Source organism: Punica granatum, chromosome 8 (assembly GCF_007655135.1).
Source record: "Punica granatum isolate Tunisia-2019 chromosome 8, ASM765513v2, whole genome shotgun sequence".
Classification (NCBI taxonomy): Eukaryota; Viridiplantae; Streptophyta; class Magnoliopsida; order Myrtales; family Lythraceae; genus Punica; species Punica granatum.
Window position 1 is genome coordinate 8,229,795 of NC_045134.1, and position 19,832 is coordinate 8,249,626.

Consider the following 19,832-nt stretch of genomic DNA (forward strand, 5'->3'; position numbering starts at 1 on the left):
AAGTTATAACGGAGGTCATTTTTGAGACATTTTAGAAAACTTATAGTTTTTTCTGTTACAAAACAAAATTTAAGACAAAATTGTGACATTTTACAAAATTTGAATTTTTTTTTAAATTTACCCAATATATAATTACGATATTTTATATTCTAGACATAAAATCTCATCTCATTTCATCCCTGACCAGCCACCAAACATAACCTAAGGGTTTCGCCGATTGGACAGTAGCCTGATTGATTCTCTTAATATGGAAGAGTCTTAAATGATTCCATCTTATAATAGTGAGATTAGGAAAGGTGAATTTCTGCTTTGAACTGTGGTAATAAAAATAAAGGTTATAGCCTATGAGTGAAAAAGGAAAAAGCTGTTGCCCCTTTCAATCGCTTTTTTCACCCTAGAAACTAAAAGATTGTAGTATTGAAAATTATTACCTTGGAAGTAGAAACTTGAAGGGCAACGCCCCCAATAATGGAAATTCCTTAATGCCATGGATAAAACTGAAAAGGACAAAAAAAAACATATTCCAAAAAAATTAAATTTTACTACTTCTCATTATTATAACGTGAAAAAATACCAATCAACTAACATCAAATAAAAAAATAGACATCGATAAATTGAGTAATTATCTTAATTGTCGTTATCTGTAGTAATTTTATTCGTTCTTATTCACTACAATGTTGTGAGATTGGTCCGTTTGATTTCACAATATGATTTTAAGATTTTAACTCTACTCATTACACAATAAAAGTCAACGACACAATCATTACTTTTTCATTTTTCTTTAATTTTTTTAACCATTCAATTCAATTTTTAATAATAAATTCTCTCAACTATTGATTACTTTTTCATACTTTTTCTCATAATTCAACATCACAATCATTACAAACCAATTAAAATCAAAATTCAACTCAACTCAATTCTAAAACCAAACATACTATCATGAATCATTTATATTCCTTGTTGCTTGGATGAAATGACTATTAATTTTAATTGAACCAGTCCATTAGCTAATTGGTCATTTATAGATGGTTCGAGACCTGATGGGTTTAAAAACATTGCACATATCACCTATTACATGATATATATATATAACTCCAAGATATAATATAATATACTGACTAACTCGTTAGGAACAATATCTCCACAAGCTCAACCGCTGGATTCTCAGCCTATGAATCAAGCATGTCTACAATAGTTGCTTAGCTTGCCTTTGGTTTTCGAGTTGGATAAGTGATCCAATTCAACTTAATTTTATGTAATAATTGTAATTGTTGATAAATATATTAATGTATAAGAGTATATATATGTACAAATATATAAATATAAAAGTAAATGAAAATTTTATTATTAAAAAATTAATTAAAAAGGTAAATGATTAAAAAATGAATTATAAAAAGTTAAGAAAAAAATAAGCGAGAAATTATTATTAAATGATAGAAAATGACAAAATATGAATGATTATATCTTTAAATTAGAGAAAGAATAAAATTAAGTTAAGTTGAGTATAATTATTATTTGAAAAAAAATATTTTTTTTATAATTCAATGCTTATTATTTATATAAAGTAATGAGGCTATACTATATATATTTATATATATATGTATGAGTGGTCTAGACAGTATGTGCATTGATACATTGTATGCATTTTTAGATGCACAAGGAATGTCTTTATTCAAAGAAAAGAGGACGAAAATTCTCCTATCATTCAAAGAGGGCAAAAAAGACGCAACAACAACGACAATATTCTCCATTTCCCCGGCTTCCATATCCATTCTATTACATATATCCAATTAAGTTAACTTCATCTACGTTTGGTAAGTCGGAATGGTACGTTTCTGCCTTGTTTTCGTGTCTCTAGTTTGGTATGACATTTTTATAGCTGGAATGAAAATGCTTTTTATTTCAAATTGGTAAAATGGTATCTTTCCAATATTTATGATATATATATTGATAAAGAAAAATCTTTCTTAAAAATGAAATTTAATCAAGTGTGTTAAATTGAAAGAATAAATTGAAACAAGATATAACCACCCTTTTGGGCATAGACTGTTGACAGTATCCTACGCATCAAATGGTCCGATTATGACCTCGACAAGACACCACTTGATATGATCTCCGTCTTAGGTCCGACAACCTCTAGTTAAGCTTGCACAAACTCAAAAGTTGACAACCTCAACAAGAGGCTCGGGGGCCTCATATCCTGGTCGCATAGACCACAAATGCCTGGAGTTTGGACGACCGAAATTGAGATTATCTAAGCTTACGATCATTGTCACTAGCTCTGGAGGTGTAGCCATCTTTGAGGCCGTGTGATCTCAAAATAAGATACGGCGAACGTCGTATCGAGCTCGTTCAACCTTGGATTTGGTGGTCACCAGAGACCGGTTATTAACCAATGATCGACTAACCACAATCATTTTCATGTAGAAACTGGATCTTTAAATACTATGTATAACACTTTGACCTCTCTGTCTTGAAAAATTTTCTCTCGGAGCGACATATAATTGTCCAATTTTTAATTATAATCCCTCATATTTTCAAATACCTCATCTTTTCAAATGCTATTTCAAATTTAAAAATCTTGATTTCAATTTAATCCATCCATTTCATTTCTCTTTCATTTTATTTCATTATATTATATTTCATTTCTCCCTACCAAACATGACCTAAAAAAAAAAGATAAAAAGCTGAAAGCCAATCGAATATAAAGGGAACAATTCAATATCACGAAGAGATGTGAAATTAAACGTTAAGTTGTTCTCTATTAAAATCTAAATTCCATATTTCATTGCTCAACAGGTTAATCCAATAACCCGTCTAGGATACGCGACGGATTTAAAAACTCTGAAAATATCGATACCCTCCACATTCTCTATTGAACTATCCGTGCAAGCAAGCAACTAAACATGGATGTAAATTTCTCCTTAATTAGCAAATTTTTGGCCCAGGAGGCATTCTTATGATAACAGCTTAACAAGTATAAATAGCTCTTTTACTAATGCCACCATTGGGCGATCTAATAGTAATGGATGATAATGCCAAAAACACAATAGTTAGTCCCTCAAATTGTGCATTTAATAATACGTGCAAAATCTATCTTTTCTAGAGAGGAGAGGTTGCTTATTCCATGCACTATTTAATATTTGCCTCCACACATCCTAATTATACGTACAAACATGTGGCACCACATTGCGGGCAATGTCACTAAAACATGTTTCATGTTATCAAGAATGCCCTGGAGGTACTAACATGACTTTTTCATTCCCCAGCAAAAGAATTCTTGAACCTCTGTATTGAAATTCGGCATAGTAGCACGTTATTATTTAGTTACCACTTTATTCACAGAAAAGTGTCGTATTTGTAACTGCCACAGTTGAAGTTAAGACCTAATCAAATAATCGTTAGTCCAGAGATCGATATTCTTAGTTGGAACCATCCGAATACCTTTATATGCACCTAAAAAAGATTAATATGCTTAAATATAATAAAAAACACTTATCTAATGCCTCGTTAGTGTTCTGCTAATTATGTGAAGAAGTATCAATGAGATTGCATCGAACCAGAGGTAGTCGAGCCTACAGCAGCTACAAAACGCGCTAAGGTTGATTCCACCAGTTTTGAAACTTATCTGCTGCAGCCAAGGAGAGATTTATGGAAGAGGGTTTGAATTGAGAAATGAATTTAATTTTTCTTTTATTATAAATAAATAACTGAGAAATGAAATGAATATCGGAAGTTAATGAAATCCAACAACCAAAGCTTCTGCTCTTTTCTTTTCTTTTTTTTTTTCTTTTCTTTTTTGGACTGGGAAATTGCTCTTTGCGATGGCTCATCTTCCGTGTAAAGATGTTCCCCGAATGGGGCAAGAGATCTGCTCCTCAACAGAAAGTAGATTCTCTCTCTCTCTGTCCTGCCGAATGCTTCCGCCACTCGATGCTGTCGTTTTCCCAGATTTCTCCTTTTCTTCTGAATTTCAGTCCCCATTTTCCCGGAAATCAATCATCATTCCCGGAGATGCCCCCATCATTTTCCGGGGAACCTCCTCCCGGAAGAGTAAAGCTCCGATCTTTCCTTCTCAACCTTCTGCTAAAAGGCCAGACATGGAAGAAGAAGAAACAAGAGAAAAACAGACATATCTTTATTCGACTAATTAAAGCTTCCGATTACAACACACAAAGCACAAGTACAATCACCACTACGATATCGAAGGAAATACATAGAGACTCGATCGCAAGATAGCTTAAACCTGATCTGACTGAGTCAGTGACTCGACCGATTCTTCCCGTTGAAAAAATAGGGGAACGGAAATCGACCGTGAAATGACTGAGAAACCCTAAAAGATCCAAACTTTCGCAACCCCAAGATGTCAATTCGATCAATCTTACGAAAACTAATTTCTGTCAGCTGTCAAGGTCAGCCCTGTAGTAGATACAACTCCGACAACTTTTCCTAGCTAGCTATCAATCGATTCAATCCAACCTTAGGAGCTTCCTCAGGTCACTGGTCGCGTCCACGGCGTCCAGTGGTGCTGTCTTCTTGGAGCAGAACGCCGGCACCGGAAGTGAGCTGGGCGGCGGCGACGTTATGAACGCAAAACCCGCGTAGAAGCTGGCGAGCCCCACGGCAGACTCGCTCGACTGGATCGCGACCGCCTTTTGAGCCGGGGCATCAGCTCGGGCAAGCTCGGCGGGTGCTCTGTGCAGTCGAGCGACCCGCTCCTGAGCTGGCCCGGCGAGCCGGTTCCGAGCTGGGGCCACGACACGGCGGTTGGGCTCAGCCTGGATCCGGTCAGGCTTGGCGGGCTCATCAGCTGGGGAAGACTTCGGGGCTGTACCTTTCAGCTCCTCTCCGCGTCTGAGGAGCTTGACCTCGCCCATAACGAGGGTCTTCGACGGACGGGGAGGCGGGGAGGTGCTCTGGGACTTGCTGGGGCTCCGTCTCCGGCGGCCCTGCCGGACCCGGGTCGGGTTGGCTCGACCCAGATTCGAGTTAGGGAAGGTGCTCAAGCAATCCCGAGGATGGAGAACCGCAACGTCCATTTCTGTAGAGAGGAGGGGAGGAATCAGGAAGGGGTTGAACCTAAAGAGCACGAAAAGCTCTGAACTTGAAGAAACCAATCGAAAGAATATATGTGTGTATATGTATAGCTTTTGAATCTGAAATGGGAGAGGAGCGTCGGGAATGGGAGCGGCGTTTTATAGGGGAAGGAGGAAGAACGAAGATGGAGACGGAGACTCTCTTTGGTCGGTCACGGAAGGCGGCCAGAAGACGATAAGGACAAGGACTAGGGAAGGAGGGCCCCACCTCAGAATGTCTTTCCATTTTCCTTCCCGTTTTCTTCCTCGGGAAAAAAGACATGAAAGTCTCTTATGGCAAGTAATGGTAAGTCATAGGAAAATTGAATGCAATAAAACAAATAATTGCTTATCGCAAGCTCGGAATCGGTTCCCGACTTCCTGTAAGGATCGGATCATGTTTTTAGACCATTCATTTCTCAAGAGAAATTGATCTGATGATCGAAAGAGGTCACGGCTGGTCCTCGGAATCCGAGGTAATGTGGAGTAATTTTATTTGTTATAGCTTAGGTCATGTAATATTGATAATGTAGGGGTGGGTTTGTAATTAGGGGTAGAAGCTGGGGGTGAAATTGTGCGAAGGTGGAGATGATAAAGCGGGGGGAAACAGCTGGGACAAGCTCATAGGACGTGTTCGGTGGCGTAGACGTCAAACTGGGGACGCGTGGCTGGACCGGACAGGCTAGCCCGTCAACTTGATGCCGGTTCAAGTGAACCGCCCTCGCCTTTTATTATTTATTTATGTCGGACATTTTAATAATATTTATTATTTGTTTTGCTCGGTTAATAATATGTATTATTATTATTTCTATTTATTTGTTTTTTTTTTTGTTTATATTTCATGGAAAGCGACCTCAAGAGGAGCGAGGTTGCGACAACTAGCTTGTACAGTGCCCTTAGGAGCCGTGTTCCTACGCAGGCAATCACTTACGTATCCTTTATTTCACTTTCCAACAAGAGGAATCTAATCAATGTTAAAGACAAAAGGTATCGTAGATTTATTATATGTATAATATTGATAAGATAGCTTGATATCGGGTTGGATCAAACCCACGCCTCAACCAAACTGGAGAAGTTCGGGAAGGCCTCCAATCAATTGGTTGGCGGAATTGGGCCCAGTAACGGCACAAAAACCCAAGTCCACTTAGCAAGGGCCCTCGCTGGCCACAATGAAAGGGGCTCGTCGAGCCCCCCTCTCCTGAGCCAAGGGCTTGACAAGCCCCTCCCTCGTGCTAAGGGCTCAAAACCCATAATCGAAGGGAGGGGCCTTGTGAGTCCTTTCTAGGGCCAAGGGCTCAATGAGATTGCTCAGGTCACTGCCACTCGGGATCGAGCTTCCTGTCTTTGATCGAAGAGAGAAAGCTAGTTCGATCCCAAGCCGATGGTGGCTAGGATCTCGACCATCACCACCTCAGTGTCTCCAACGACCTTGATTTGGGTGGTGGGGTGGGGATTGGGGCCACCACCGCCCTCTTCACCTATCAGGTTGTCGCCATCCCCTGCCCCCTTCTCTCTCTTCTTCTATGTCCCAAAGCCCAGTGGATTGATTTGAAAGTCATGTAAAAGTTTAGGGGTTTCGTTGCAAATATGGTATAAAAAGCCCCTAGCTGAGCGAGTCAGTTAAAAAAAAAAAGGTAGCTCCCTACCAACTTAATCGTTAAGCACATTTTTGATTGAATCATTAAGTCAAGTCAATTTGCTTTTGTATTATCAAATAAACTATCCCTCAACCTCGATTTGAGTGGTGGGACCGAGTTTAGAGGCCACTACTGCCCTCCTTGCTTGTCAGCTCGTCGCTCTGCCCTGGCCACCATCGCCCTCCTCACCTGTTGGGTCGTCGCCATCTCTTCCCCCCTTCTCTCTCTCCTTCTATGTCCCAAAACTGATTGGGGAGACGTCGAAACGACATAATTTTCGGGTTGGGAATAAAAAAAAAAAGGAATTTCTAAATGTCTGTTGTTCAAGTATGTGCCATGTCAGCTTTACACGTCGAATTTCCATGACAACATGGGCGACTCATTAACGATGGGACTAATTTGTTTGACAGAATGATCTTTTGAGGATCAATTTGTCGTTAAAATTTTTTGGAGGACCAAATTGACTATTTTTGTAAAATATTCTCGAGCACGTCAATAGTACATAAAATAAAACGAGAAAAGTACAAATTTGAGAATCCCAAACAACTTATCCTTATAGGAAAGATAATGATAATAATATCAATAAATAAACATACAGTGGAGTAAGATGACCAAAATCACAATAAACCTTGCCAATGAGTATGTAGAAGCATGTATTTGGTCACCTAATAAAATACCGATAAGCCGTCACAGTGCTTTTAATTATATTTTTTCAAAGAACGGATTATCCTGTGCCTTGACGAGACACGATACTGACCATTAGATCTTTGACGCTGTATACATCCCACGAAAAAAACAATGCAAATTAATTTAATGCCTTATGTTCAAAGCATCTGGAGAATACATAATTGATGGAAATAAATGGAATATGATAATCACCCAATTTTGTTTGCTCGAACCCCTTCTCACCTAACGATACCATACTTTAATTGCTTCCTTATTAATTAAAATTAAATAAGAAATTATTGGTTGATAAGTTCTTAGAACACAACCTATCTGATGAACCCTTTCCTTGGCATGAAAGGCAAACAAATAATATCAATAATTACCTATATAAAAAAAAACAATATCAATAATTTGATGTAAACATTCAGGGTGACTACTGTCTCATGTAGTAGTTATGTAGTGAAGGGTAAGTTATAATATCGTTAATATAAATTTCTACCAACAAATTGAAAATGTAAAAAATGAGCTATTCGGGGTTTAAAAATAAAATGATTAATGCATACCCTTTTGATGTGAATCAAATTGGCCCATAATTTTCTTGTGAAGGGACACTAATTGGATATTAGGTGACTCTTGGCTTCAAAAGTTGGTAAAAGATGACACACTGGGAGTTAGATGAAACAGATTGGTATGCATAAATTATTTTTTATAATTATTTCCACAATCCTTTGTTAAATTAAAACACGAGTTCATATTATTGCTATTTGGCCATATGAGATTGCAATAATTTGTCAGCTATGAATGCATGACTTTTCTAAAATCTCAAATAATGGCTTTATGGGACACATAATTTAATCCCATTCAAAAGTAATCCAAAAAGTCAAAGAATAAATAAATAAAAAGGAAGGAGTGAATTGACTTTTGTTTTTGGTAAAATTCCTTTTGATCTCTTTAGGTTTAGCTAATCATCAAAAGATTGCCCATGGGACTCCACTCTTAATGTAACTTTACTTCTTCTATCTATTCGCTCTCGATTATTATCTTTCGATGTTTGAAATGGTAAATGTGCGAACGACCCTCAAAAATAATTCTCACGCTTTCTGCATTTTGTTGTCGTCGGACCTACCGGAACCACTCCGATCTCAAATTAGGGCGAGGTCCGGGCCAAAACTCCTACAAACAGTTCAGTTACTCCGGCACCGGTAGAAAGGACCGGCTTGGCTGCATTGGAGCGATCCGGCGACTCTGGAAAACACACCTCTGAGTGGAACTCCCGTAGATGCAAGCTCCTGGATCGCTCTACGTTTCGATGACATTATAACTCGTATAATCAGTTGTACAAAGTCGAATGACGGCGACTTCACGGTTTGCAATTGCGATCAACTACTTTCACGGTTCGATGGACCGTTCGGTTTTTAAAATTTAAAATCGCTGCTCCTGTACAGTCAAATTAGATCAGTGAAGGGTAGGCAAGGAATGCGACCAAACTTCTCGGGCTCTAAATTATCCACCGGACCGGAGCTGCTCTGCTCCGATTCTCTCTCTCTCTCTCTCTCTGCTTTCTCTGTCTATAACACACGACAAAGACAGAGTGCTGAGTTATGCAATTAGGCCAGGCCCCTCATCTCAACTTCCTCCATTAAATGCCTTCCCTCCCTCTTCTCTCTTAATCCCCCTTTTGCTTTCGATTTCCTTCCACGGCCCAAAAGGAAGCATAAAGCTTCTCTCTTTCCTCTTCGCTGTGAAAAAAGAATCCCCTTTTCAGTTTCATTGCTGCAGTCAGAACTCTGCAGAAGAAGGCAGAGCATTCCTAATCCTCCGCCCTTTTTCTACCCCTTTGCTGGGTCTGACGCCATTGCCGGCGGCTTCCTCAAAGTTCTCGCCTTTCTCCGCAGGTTAGCCTCCACCAGCACACACTCGCTCCCTCTGCAATTCTCAATTTGTCAAATTGGCCCAGATTCACTGTCATGGCCGCATACATTTTATTTTGTTTATTGTTTATTTATTTGTTTACATTTTCTTCAATTTCGTCGTAGTTTCTTACCCCTAAAACTGGCAAAAGAAAAAAAAAAAATAAAGGAGGGTCGTTGTCATTCTTATGTTGCACTTCAACCCCTGCAAGTGGGATTCTTGTGCACGAATATAATTTTCTGTCCTTGGGTTTTTGATTGGTGATTGTATGCGGGTGAATTCAGGGGATTTAGCTGAAGAGAGCAAGGGGATGAGTTCTGGGGGAAAGTTGGTTATTGCACTGATTGTTGCTTGCTCTTCACTGGGAGCAATCATGTTCTTCTCCGTGTGCTTCTGGATTTACCATTTCCGGTGCAGACGTAGGGCTCGCACTGATACGAGCAGCTTCAGCACTGAGAGCTTAGGTAAGTGCCCGATTTTTCCTCCATACGTAAATGCTACTTCCACTTGTCTGGGTTAATGCTGAATAGAACGGACGGATGAAGGAATTAATTGGGGATGAGTGGAAATGAATAGGCATCAGAATTGAGTGTCTTGAGCACTATCCGCTGTTCGGAGAAGAGAAGTGCTGAGAATTGGATATCCTGAGTTAGAATCAGATACTAAAAGGCCTGAATGTGCATGAGAATTTAAATGCCGATATTTTTCGTATTGCTTTTTAAGTTTGCTGGTTAATATATCCTCTTTTCTGTTATTTTCATGTGGTTCGATAATGTTTCTAAGATACTCTCTCTATCTTTGCTGTTGTTTGGTGGGTTTACTACCTGAAGAAGCTCAGAAGGGGCTTTATCTGACTTCAATTTCTAGCAAATTTGGGTCCTTGAAGGCGGTTACCAAGAAGAAATCTGTTCCATTCATCGATTACAATCTCCTAGAGAAGGCAACTAACAATTTCGACCCCGCCAAGAAGCTCGGGGAGGGCGGATTTGGATGTGTCTATGAGGGTAGTTTAGAAGATAATACCCAAGTCGCTGTGAAGAAGTTAAATCGTGGAACCAAAGATGTGTCCAGAGAATTCGAGGTGCTATCAATCAGAAAGATCCATGCTTTTATCTGCTCTTTCCTCACTCTCTTTTGCCATTTCTTTTAGGTACTTTTGTTGCGGATGCCATCTAACTGTTCTTTTTGGCCATTCAAAACTGCAGATTGAGGTGAAATTCTTAAGGAGAATGCAGCACCCAAACATAATTTCCCTCTTGGGATATAGTACGAATGGTCAGGCGAGTTTTATTGTCTATGAATTGATGCAAAACGGCTCTTTGGAGACTCAATTGCATGGTGAAGCCCAGAATCTTGCTCTTGTGTCTTTTCCTTTAATAGAATGGAAGAATGGTTATGGAATGAAAGAGAAACGAGTTTGCCTTATGTTGCATTTCAGGACCTTCTCTGGGATCCGCATTAACATGGCATATGCGGATGAAGATAGCTCTAGATACGGCAAGGTGAGCTTTAACTGCCCATGGCTGGGCTTTCTTCCTTCCCTTTCCTTTTTTTTTAAATTTGTTCGCATAATCTGCATTAAGCAATACTGGAATTGTTCAACAGAGGACTTGAATATCTGCATGAACAATGCAAACCGCCAGTCATTCACAGAGATCTCAAATCCGCTAATATCCTTCTTGACTCTAACTTCAATGCCAAGGTAAAGATAAAAGGATCTGCTCGATCTTGGAGAATAACTCTAGTAATACATCTACTTTCACGGAAAATTCATTAATTGCTTTCATTTTTTTTTTTCTGGACAAGTATAAATTCCTTTGTTTTCCCTTTCTTTTAAAGGAAAAACAAAAGATAAAACCAATAATGTACCAAACAAGCAATAATTGTCTCTCATATTTTGTTGGGCTTCAGCTCTCAGATTTTGGTCTTGCTGTGACTGAGGGGAGAAGGAAAATAGATAAAACTGATCTCTCGGGCACTTTGGGATACGTTGCACCCGAATATTTGCTAGACGGTATGGCAACTCTTAGCTGAAATACATAGCCATTTTGTCTTAAAAAAAATATTCTAGCTATCATTGGGTTTTCCCCATTGGCAACTTCAAAAACTGCCATAATGTTGTGATTGAGTGGATCGAGACTGATTAAGATCAAATTTTCTCAAAGGGCAGTTTCTATGTATGAGGATAAGATCATTACTATTCCCCCCCCCCACCCCCTCGCCCGCGGACTGACATGAAATTTGGCTTATCATCTTGCTCGCGTTCTAATTGAAATCATATACCTTATACAGGTAAATTGACTGATAAGAGTGACGTTTATGCTTTCGGAGTTGTGCTTTTGGAACTTCTACTGGGGAGGAGGCCCATGGAGAAACTGGCACCAAGTCAGTGCCAATCTATCGTCTCCTGGGTACGGCCAATTTCAATTGTATTTCCACCTTAGTGCTGTAAAGAATTTCTTTCCACTCGAAGAGAGATTTTAGATCCACATTTGATATTCTATCCATTTGTATTTTGCAGGCCTTGCCTCAGCTTACTGACAGATCCAAACTTCCAAATATCTTGGATCCTTCAATAAAGGATAAAATTGATATCAAGCACTTGTATCAGGTACGTTGGCTAAATATTCATTATTTCCCGCTCGAGGGCTGTTTTAAGCTCTTATTAATTTGAAAGAGAAATTCTATTGTCTCACTGGTGAAATTATTATCAATTTTCCTTTCGACTATATGGAATGCTCTGTTGCTGACAGAACTTAGAGATGCATCGTATCAACAGGTTGCTGCTGTAGCTTTATTGTGCCTGCAACCAGAACCGAGCTATCGACCGCTCATAGCCGATGTTCTGCACTCGCTCGTTCCTCTCGTGTCCATTGAGCTCGGCGGAACCCTGGACCTTTCGGAAACTGTACCTTCTGATCATGTATAAAACTCAGAGCTGGACACCTAAATGACCCGGGGCTCTTTTTAGTGCCTAATCACCGGCAACCAATCCTGCATCAGATCCTTGAAGACCGCCTTCTTGACCAATTTTTCACTCACACGAATTTACCCACTCTTGGTGGAAGAGAAGTGTGTCATGTCGGTCATTTTCTGTAAAGTGGTTTGATCGGGATGAGATATGTTCCCGATTGATGATATTTATATGTATATATATTTAGTTGTGAAATGGAAATAATTAATTAGCACCTTGCCTTCTTTACACCAATTATCTTGCAGAATATAGGAAAATATTTGCAGTTTCAGTTTTCGATTCACATTCGATTTGCTCGTTGAGTGGGTACAGATTATGTAACACTTATCTGAATGAGTAAAATTGGTGCCTTGAGACCTCTTCTCGAATTCCCCAACATTCTGGAGACTGTCAAATGGAAATACAATAACTGATCAACAACTAGAGTTGTGCCAGTGACACATTTGAAGTAGGAAACAAGCTAAGCATAAAGTCACTACAAAGAAAAACCCACTCATTTGTGCAATTTCGTTGCACCCTGAGAACTACAAAGTACAAACATCCATTCTGTCATAATTCGAGGCACAAAATGTGTTCGGATCGAGCTCAAGGGATCGATAGATTTAGGCTAAAAATACATTTATTTCCAAAAATTCCCCGAATATTTATTTTCGATTGTAAAGGTGATACTGGCTCACCAGAACTCCTATTTCGTTCTTCTCAGCTCAGCCGTGCAAACTTAACTCACATTGTGGTACGAATCAATAATGGCATCGGCGAGATACTCGCATTTGGCCAAAGACAGTCCGGCCAATGATATTCTTCCATCCTTCGTCATGTAGACATGCCACTTGTTGGTCATATTCTCACTCTGTCCAGACAAGCAGAAAAAAAGAAAAGACATTGTGATGCGAGTACTATCATGAACAATCAAAGACCAGGTTTCGGTTTTGAGTGCTATAATGAGAGGAAGTTAAAGGGAAAGACCTGAGCTTTGTTCAAGCCTGTGAAAGAGAACATTCCGATCTGCTTAAGTATGAAGGACCAATCTTTCCCGCTCTTGTCCTTGGCCATCAGGCTATCGTACAACTTTTGCCTAACGTTCTTAATCCTTCCAGCCATCAGTTCCATCTCTGCTTTCCACTCACCAAATAGAGCTGGGTCACCAACCACGTTTGCCACGATCCTAGCACCATGGACTGGAGGATTCGAATACATAGGTCGGGCTAGCCTCTTCAGCTGGCTCTTAACCCTGAGAATTAGCAGAGTCAAACATTAGCTTTTCTTCAGATAGATTCTGGTTAAAATCTATGAAAAATTATAGATAACCTTGATTTTGTTTCTCGCATATATATGGACCGTTTACTTATCCACAAACTATACATACATACATACATACATACATATATATATATGGCCAACTTATAAGGCAAAAACTAGGAAAGCAGGTTCTCTTATTATTTATGATCTGAAATAGATCAAAGCCCGACCTGGCTGCTGCATCTGCCGACGAACAGACCACGTTAATTGCTCCGATTCTTTCTGCATAGAGACCCAAATTCTTACTATAAGATTGAGCCACCAGAATCTCCATCCCTCGTGCAGCAAACAACCTCACAGATGCTGCATCTTGGTCGAGGCTGCCACTTGCGAATCCCTACAGAAAGCACATCAGGGAGAAGTTCTTCACAATGGGACATTTTGAACAGAGGATAATTGATATTCTGAATAGCCAAATCAACGCATTGGTCACTCTGCTTCTAAATATTCCCACAAGTTTGAAAATCTTCAAGAATATTGAAATCTGTAAATTGAGAGGATTAAGACGTGAAATGCAAGGGGACTTCATAAGTTTGCAGCATGATACCTGGTATGCAACATCAAAGAAAGGAATATGATTCTTCTCTTGAATAACATCAGCAATCTTTTCCCACTGCTCAGGGGTTGGATCAATACCAGTTGGGTTGTGAGCACAGCCGTGGAGCAATATGAAAGATCCTTCAGGGGCAGCCTGAAAAAACAAAGCCACTATGAGATGTTACTAAGGCTTCACTCAATACCTCCTAGGAATAATACAGCAAGCATTTAAACTACAAATGGTCTTTGCTGTCATCAGAGTTGTTTTCATAGATGATACTTAACCTTAACGTCGGCAACCATCCCCTCAAAATCCAAGCCAACGGTTTTTGGGTCATAGTATCGATACTCGGACCATGGGACTCTTGCATCATTGAAAATATTCTTGTGGTTTCCTGCACAATGGAAGTCAACTATTAATGTAATATCTGAGCACCCTAAAGCACATTCTTATTAGGGATTTGTCAGTTAGTAGCACACACCCCAAGTAGGAGATGATATCAACACCTTCGCGCCAGGAAAGTACCTCTCGATGAGAGCAGAAGCAAGTCGAAGGGAGCCAGTTCCTGAAAGACCCTGAACGGTTGCAATCTGAAAGGGTATAAAGGCAACAAACTTCAATTTCCTCTTGCTCTTGGAAGACGTAAAATAAAGCACGTATAATTCAAGCGCCATGAGGACCACATACCCGGCCCTCCTTCATCACTGGATTATCTGCTCCCAGTAGTAATTCCGCAGTTGCTTTATTAAAAGCAGCCAAACCTTCGATGGGCAGGTACTGCAGATCAAAGTAACAGTGCAATGAGTAATACATAAGTTATTAGCTAAGATATCCAGATGATCGACAGAATGGACCACAGCGTGATACCTCTTTGTTTTCACCCCTTTCCAGCATCAGGTTTTCAGCCTACAGCATGATAAAGGATTAGCTATTAATGTAAGTATTTTTCATTTCCACTGAGTATTATTTTAATTTCACAACACTTGAAGAAAATCAAAGCTTAAGCCAATGATAGAATATCAATAATTTCAAATTCGATCATCACCATAAGATGGAAGGGCAATCTCATGGAGAAGGTTAAGGAAAAAAGCACCTTCTTGACAACTTTCAAAACATATGGTTGTAGCTCCTCAGTTCGGTAGGCCCCAACTCCAAGGTTGAGCTTCTTCTCATTAGTGTCTGCTCTAAAAGCTTCAGAGACTCCAAGAATTGGGTCGGGAGGAGCCATTGCTATACCCTCAAAACGAGAAACATTAACCCCGACAGTCATAGAGATCCGACCAGAAGGCTGCAGAAAAGAATGGAAAGTACTCAAGAACTGAAATCAGGAAATCAAATAAAAAAATTCTAGTTTCAACCCAGGAACAGAATTGAGCAAACGAAACATGACCCAAGTCATAGTTGACATCGTGAAACTATCAAATGCATAGCCAAACAGATAAATAACAGGAAAGCTGAAGCCCTGATTGCAGAAAGTCGACCTTCAGAAAAACTCACCTTTGCTTTGGCAGAGGAACTTGTTTTATCCGGTAAACAACTAATGAAGTTTACACTGCCGAGCTTCACCCTCCCCTGTACAAAACAAAAATTACACTCCGCTTGATCTTCAAGGAAAAAGACAGGAAATCCTTCAACGAACACCGAAAAATTGAAACATTTGGTTGCTCAGTACTTCCTAGACGCGGAAAATTGTTTCCCTTCTCTAATTTTTCCATTTTCATATCAATATCATACAGTTTCAAATCATATCACACTACTCTCGATTTTTCTATATCATACAGTTCCAAACTTTCATATCATTCTCGTCAAGTCACAGCCGCAAAAGAGACTCAAATCTATCTTCTGATTCGGAAGACTCCAATCAAAACAAATTTCTGAAAACGAATAGCACCGGAACTACTAATGCAACCCAAAGACATATCACGTCACAGCAGCAACGCGAAGATGTACGAGCTCAAACGATAACAGCACCAATCGAATACGGCGAGAAATAAAGTGAGAGCGGAATCACCTTAAGATTATCATGGAGTGAGAGTGAAGGCGACGCGGAGGCGGAAGCGGAGGCCAGAGAGAGCATCGACGAAGCCATCTGATCCAATTAAACGAAGATTGGGCTGCGAAATCAACAAAGCTTCGAGCTTTAGACAGCGATAGTGATGGATATCAATGGCGATCAGTGTCCCAGCGAGAGATCTTTGAGCTTGAAGAAGAAATCAATCAAACGGGAGAGAGAGAGAGAGAGAGAGAGAGAGAGAGAGAGTGAAATGACGATGTAATCGAAGCAATACGGGCGAGAAATGGGAGATCGTTAATGTTTGATCGTTAAGTAGTAGTTGGATTTTTCTCTTTTTAAATTTCTATGCTTAATTTTTTTTCTTTGCTAAATATATTTCTATGCTTAAAAAAAACATGGTTTTTTTTAAAAATAATTGTACAAGTATATGTACATAGAGATAATTATATAATTTAATTCCATGCAATTGAGAGGGTTGATATTAGTTTCAATGTTGATCTAACTATCCGAAAAATTTAGCAGATTGCCCCGAAAATAGAAAGAATAATTTTGATTTCCAATAAGATCAACAGTCTTTGTTAATGCTCATGCGAGCTTAGTAATCGACTTTAACATGTCGGAAAACACAAACCCTTTGGATCTCGATAAAGGTTGAAGAACAGGCTATCGCTGCACCAAACCCACATAATAGAGAAGATTAGCATATCTTGTATTCTAGAAATATTCGTCATTATAGCTTACCTTATACAAATAATGTATTTTAGTAATGTATAAACAATTTCCATACATAAAACATTATATATGATTATATATTCTAATGAAATTCACCTCAGGCTTTTAGGGTTTTACTACCATAATATTTTTTATTTCCCTTAGTTTTGTTAGGATCGATGGCCTCTAGGATGTACATACATTTATCAGTTGGAAATGGAAAATATACGTTGAAATCCCATGCTAAATTGATGCCACGTGGATATTTATCATTCATGCATTTAACTAGCGAAAGGGCCCGCCCTTTGTTTTGGTCCCTTATCTTTATTATTTTTGAAACATAAATTTTAATAAATAAATTTGGAAGAAAATAACAAATTAATTTATGTACTTTTTATTTATCGTTATGAAAAATATATGCAGAAGTATTAAACTAATTGTCCAATTAATATGGATATATAATATTTTTTATATATGAAAATGAAGTATTTATTGTTTCAAGGCGGTACAAAATTGATTTTGATAACATCGTGTTATTCATGGATTCGTTTTAATTTTTATTAATAACAAGTGAGAATTAGTCTAGTCAATATGTTAGTTTAATGTTACACTTCATTGTAAAAATAACAAATTTTTTAACTTCACAAACTAAAAGAGGCTATTTAATTTGGTGATAAATTAAAATAGGTTTTTTTAATCAATGTGAGTTGATTTTGAATGAGTCGGCGCTTGTTATTCTTAGGTAAAGCCTTAGGTGTAAGTTACGTAATTGAAGAAAATTCATGATCGTGAGAGGTTTATTCCTTAGGGGATCAACCTCAAGTGTCTTGTGATTGAAAAAAATTCTTGTTTGGGAGAGTTTTATCCCTAAGCATCGATCTCGGTCGAGTGTAGATCAATTGGACCCGTTGGACTCCGAATATCAAGTAGTGCGCACCGAAAAAAGAAATTCAAAGCTAAAAAAGAAATTCTCATATTGAAATTCAAAGAAAATTTAAAAATATTAAAATTTCTTAAAAAGAAAAAAAAAGAATATGAGTAGTCGAGGGTGAGATTTCTGAATATCAAGTGGTACACAAAAAAAAATTGAAATAAAAAGTGACTATTAAAATTCATCACGAATTGAAATAAACATTTTGTTAACGTGGGTGACAACTTGTTATTTTCAAGTACAACATCAAGAGCGAGTCTTATGATTGAAAAAAATTCACGATCATGAAGAATTTATCTCTCAATGAGTTGATTTTGCTCGAAACTAGATCAGTTAGATCTTAACCTAGATAAGTCTAATCTTAATTTCCAAATATCAAGTAGTTTAAATTAAATAAAAGTTTTAAAAATTTTATTCAAAATTTAAAGAAAAAGTAAAAGAGGGAGGGATGGCTGGGGTTGGAAAAACCCACCCTACTCGCCACCTATATCCCTTTATAAACAAGAGTTTTACTTGTTTTATGTTTATAAGATAAGATTACTTTCTCGTCTGTCAGTATCAGTAATTTTACAGGCACCTGTTGGTCAGTCTCTCCCTGACCCATCCATCCATCCATCTGCCCGCATGGCCTTTTAACAAGTGTGAAAAAGGCGGGTTTATCCGAAGTCTAAAAGAATACAGTCGATTATATTTTGACTTCAATTCACAGTGTTCATTTGGGCCTTTTCCCGGACCGTATATGGCGAGACCACATAAACTTACAAAATAAAAAAAGAGAAGAAGAAAAATAATATATGTGACTTTTGACCAATAAAATTGGTATGGTTGTTAAATAGAATAAATTTTTCTAAAAAACCTAAAGCTAAGTCACTTTATAAATTATATAAGATAATACTTTCTATTCGGTCATATGTATGATATGTGTATTAGACTAGCCTCATCCGAGAACTTGCAAGATATTTAGGTAAACCATGAGAATTATTTCGGTGAAATCCGAGATCTCTCGTTATATATATGAGTTTCATTTATGTTGTATTTCTATTTTAACCAAAATATTAATACATATTCACCCTAAAAAAATATCAATACACGAGAAAGAAATTTCAATTTGAGACTTTTAGTTGATGGTATTGAACATATTCTGTGGTCGGTCCGCAACCCTTGCATCCTTAGGGCGATCCGAGGTTCTGACGGGGTAATTTATTCACGTGTTTGTAAATAACCAATCCATGTAAATAATTGAAATGCCTCACGTCAATAGTCCCAAACATTGAAATAATGTAAGTGAGCCATTGAATTCTTCTTGTCAAGTATTTTCAGCCATGTATATCAAAACATATTAGCTAACTTCTCTTCAATGGTTGGATCTACCGTGTTTCGGATTATGGGAGGCATGTCATTATCGGAGTTTCAGTTAGAAAGATCGACTCGCCGCCCGTAAATTCACAGGAGACAATAGTAAAGCAAGTGAAAAAAGAAAAAAAAAAAAAAGGGCTGGGAAACTAACTGTAAGTCCTTCAATATATGAACCCTTTCTGGTCTCAACTAACTATCCCGTCACTTGTCTTTCTGTTGAAATGCCCGTCCCATACAACTATCATATAGTTTTATCTTGACTCAATAATATAATGATGATGATATTGTCAATACGAGTTCCCAACTGAATCGAAGCGAACCTACTCAATTTAATTGAATTAGATGCTCGTGTCGACTGTCGGGCGCAGATGTCCTAGACTCACCAGCTGATATTACCAAAAAGATCCTAACCATCGATTTGTACCCATAGTAATTTCGTAAACGAGGGACACCAAGAATTCTTAAGCTAGCTAGATTGAATAGGAAAAATGAAATTCGAAGAAAGTACCTGCCCTACGTAAGGCAATGGAAGGTTCTCTGCAAATGGAAGCAACGTAAGCATTTGAACCGTAAGTAATGTTGACGAATCAACGTCTGATCTTTTTAAGTAAAATTTTATATTTAATTCTTGTGAATAGAGAATAACTGCAGTTGGAAGAGCTATGTCCTATTTGTGGATCAACTCAGCCTAAGATTTGAATAAACGGGGATTATTGAGTT

At 38.3% G+C, this 19,832-nt stretch overlaps 3 protein-coding genes across 4 annotated transcripts; 1 reads left to right on the forward strand and 2 right to left on the reverse strand.

The window, feature by feature from the left end:
* Positions 1–4,112: 4,112 nt before the first annotated feature.
* On the reverse strand, positions 4,113–5,226 carry LOC116187570. The gene has a single exon (XM_031516353.1). It carries the CDS (start codon positions 5,037–5,039, stop codon positions 4,470–4,472), a length of 570 nt encoding a protein of 189 aa, XP_031372213.1. The 5' UTR covers positions 5,040–5,226; the 3' UTR covers positions 4,113–4,469.
* A 3,616-nt stretch (positions 5,227–8,842) lies between these two features.
* On the forward strand, positions 8,843–12,477 carry LOC116187569 (probable receptor-like protein kinase At1g80640). Of its 2 annotated transcripts, none has more exons than XM_031516352.1 (10): positions 8,843–9,273; positions 9,574–9,753; positions 10,120–10,370; positions 10,495–10,627; positions 10,728–10,791; positions 10,895–10,991; positions 11,201–11,303; positions 11,582–11,700; positions 11,811–11,900; positions 12,069–12,477. In XM_031516352.1, exons 2-10 carry the CDS (start codon positions 9,600–9,602, stop codon positions 12,216–12,218), a joined length of 1,161 nt encoding a protein of 386 aa, XP_031372212.1. In that variant the 5' UTR covers positions 8,843–9,273; positions 9,574–9,599; the 3' UTR covers positions 12,219–12,477. The 2 variants fall into 2 exon arrangements, with proteins under 2 accessions (XP_031372212.1, XP_031372211.1); XM_031516351.1 differs by having other exon boundaries at positions 8,873–9,273; positions 12,043–12,230.
* A 146-nt stretch (positions 12,478–12,623) lies between these two features.
* Positions 12,624–16,399, reverse strand: LOC116187568 (aspartate aminotransferase, chloroplastic). The gene is made up of 11 exons (XM_031516350.1): positions 16,112–16,399; positions 15,598–15,672; positions 15,194–15,388; positions 14,968–15,006; positions 14,788–14,877; positions 14,582–14,690; positions 14,385–14,494; positions 14,110–14,253; positions 13,733–13,899; positions 13,230–13,494; positions 12,624–13,113 (listed from the first exon to the last, which is right to left on the reverse strand). The coding sequence occupies exons 1-11, from the start codon at positions 16,187–16,189 to the stop codon at positions 12,982–12,984; spliced, it is 1,404 nt and encodes a 467-aa protein (XP_031372210.1). The 5' UTR covers positions 16,190–16,399; the 3' UTR covers positions 12,624–12,981.
* Positions 16,400–19,832: the final 3,433 nt, after the last annotated feature.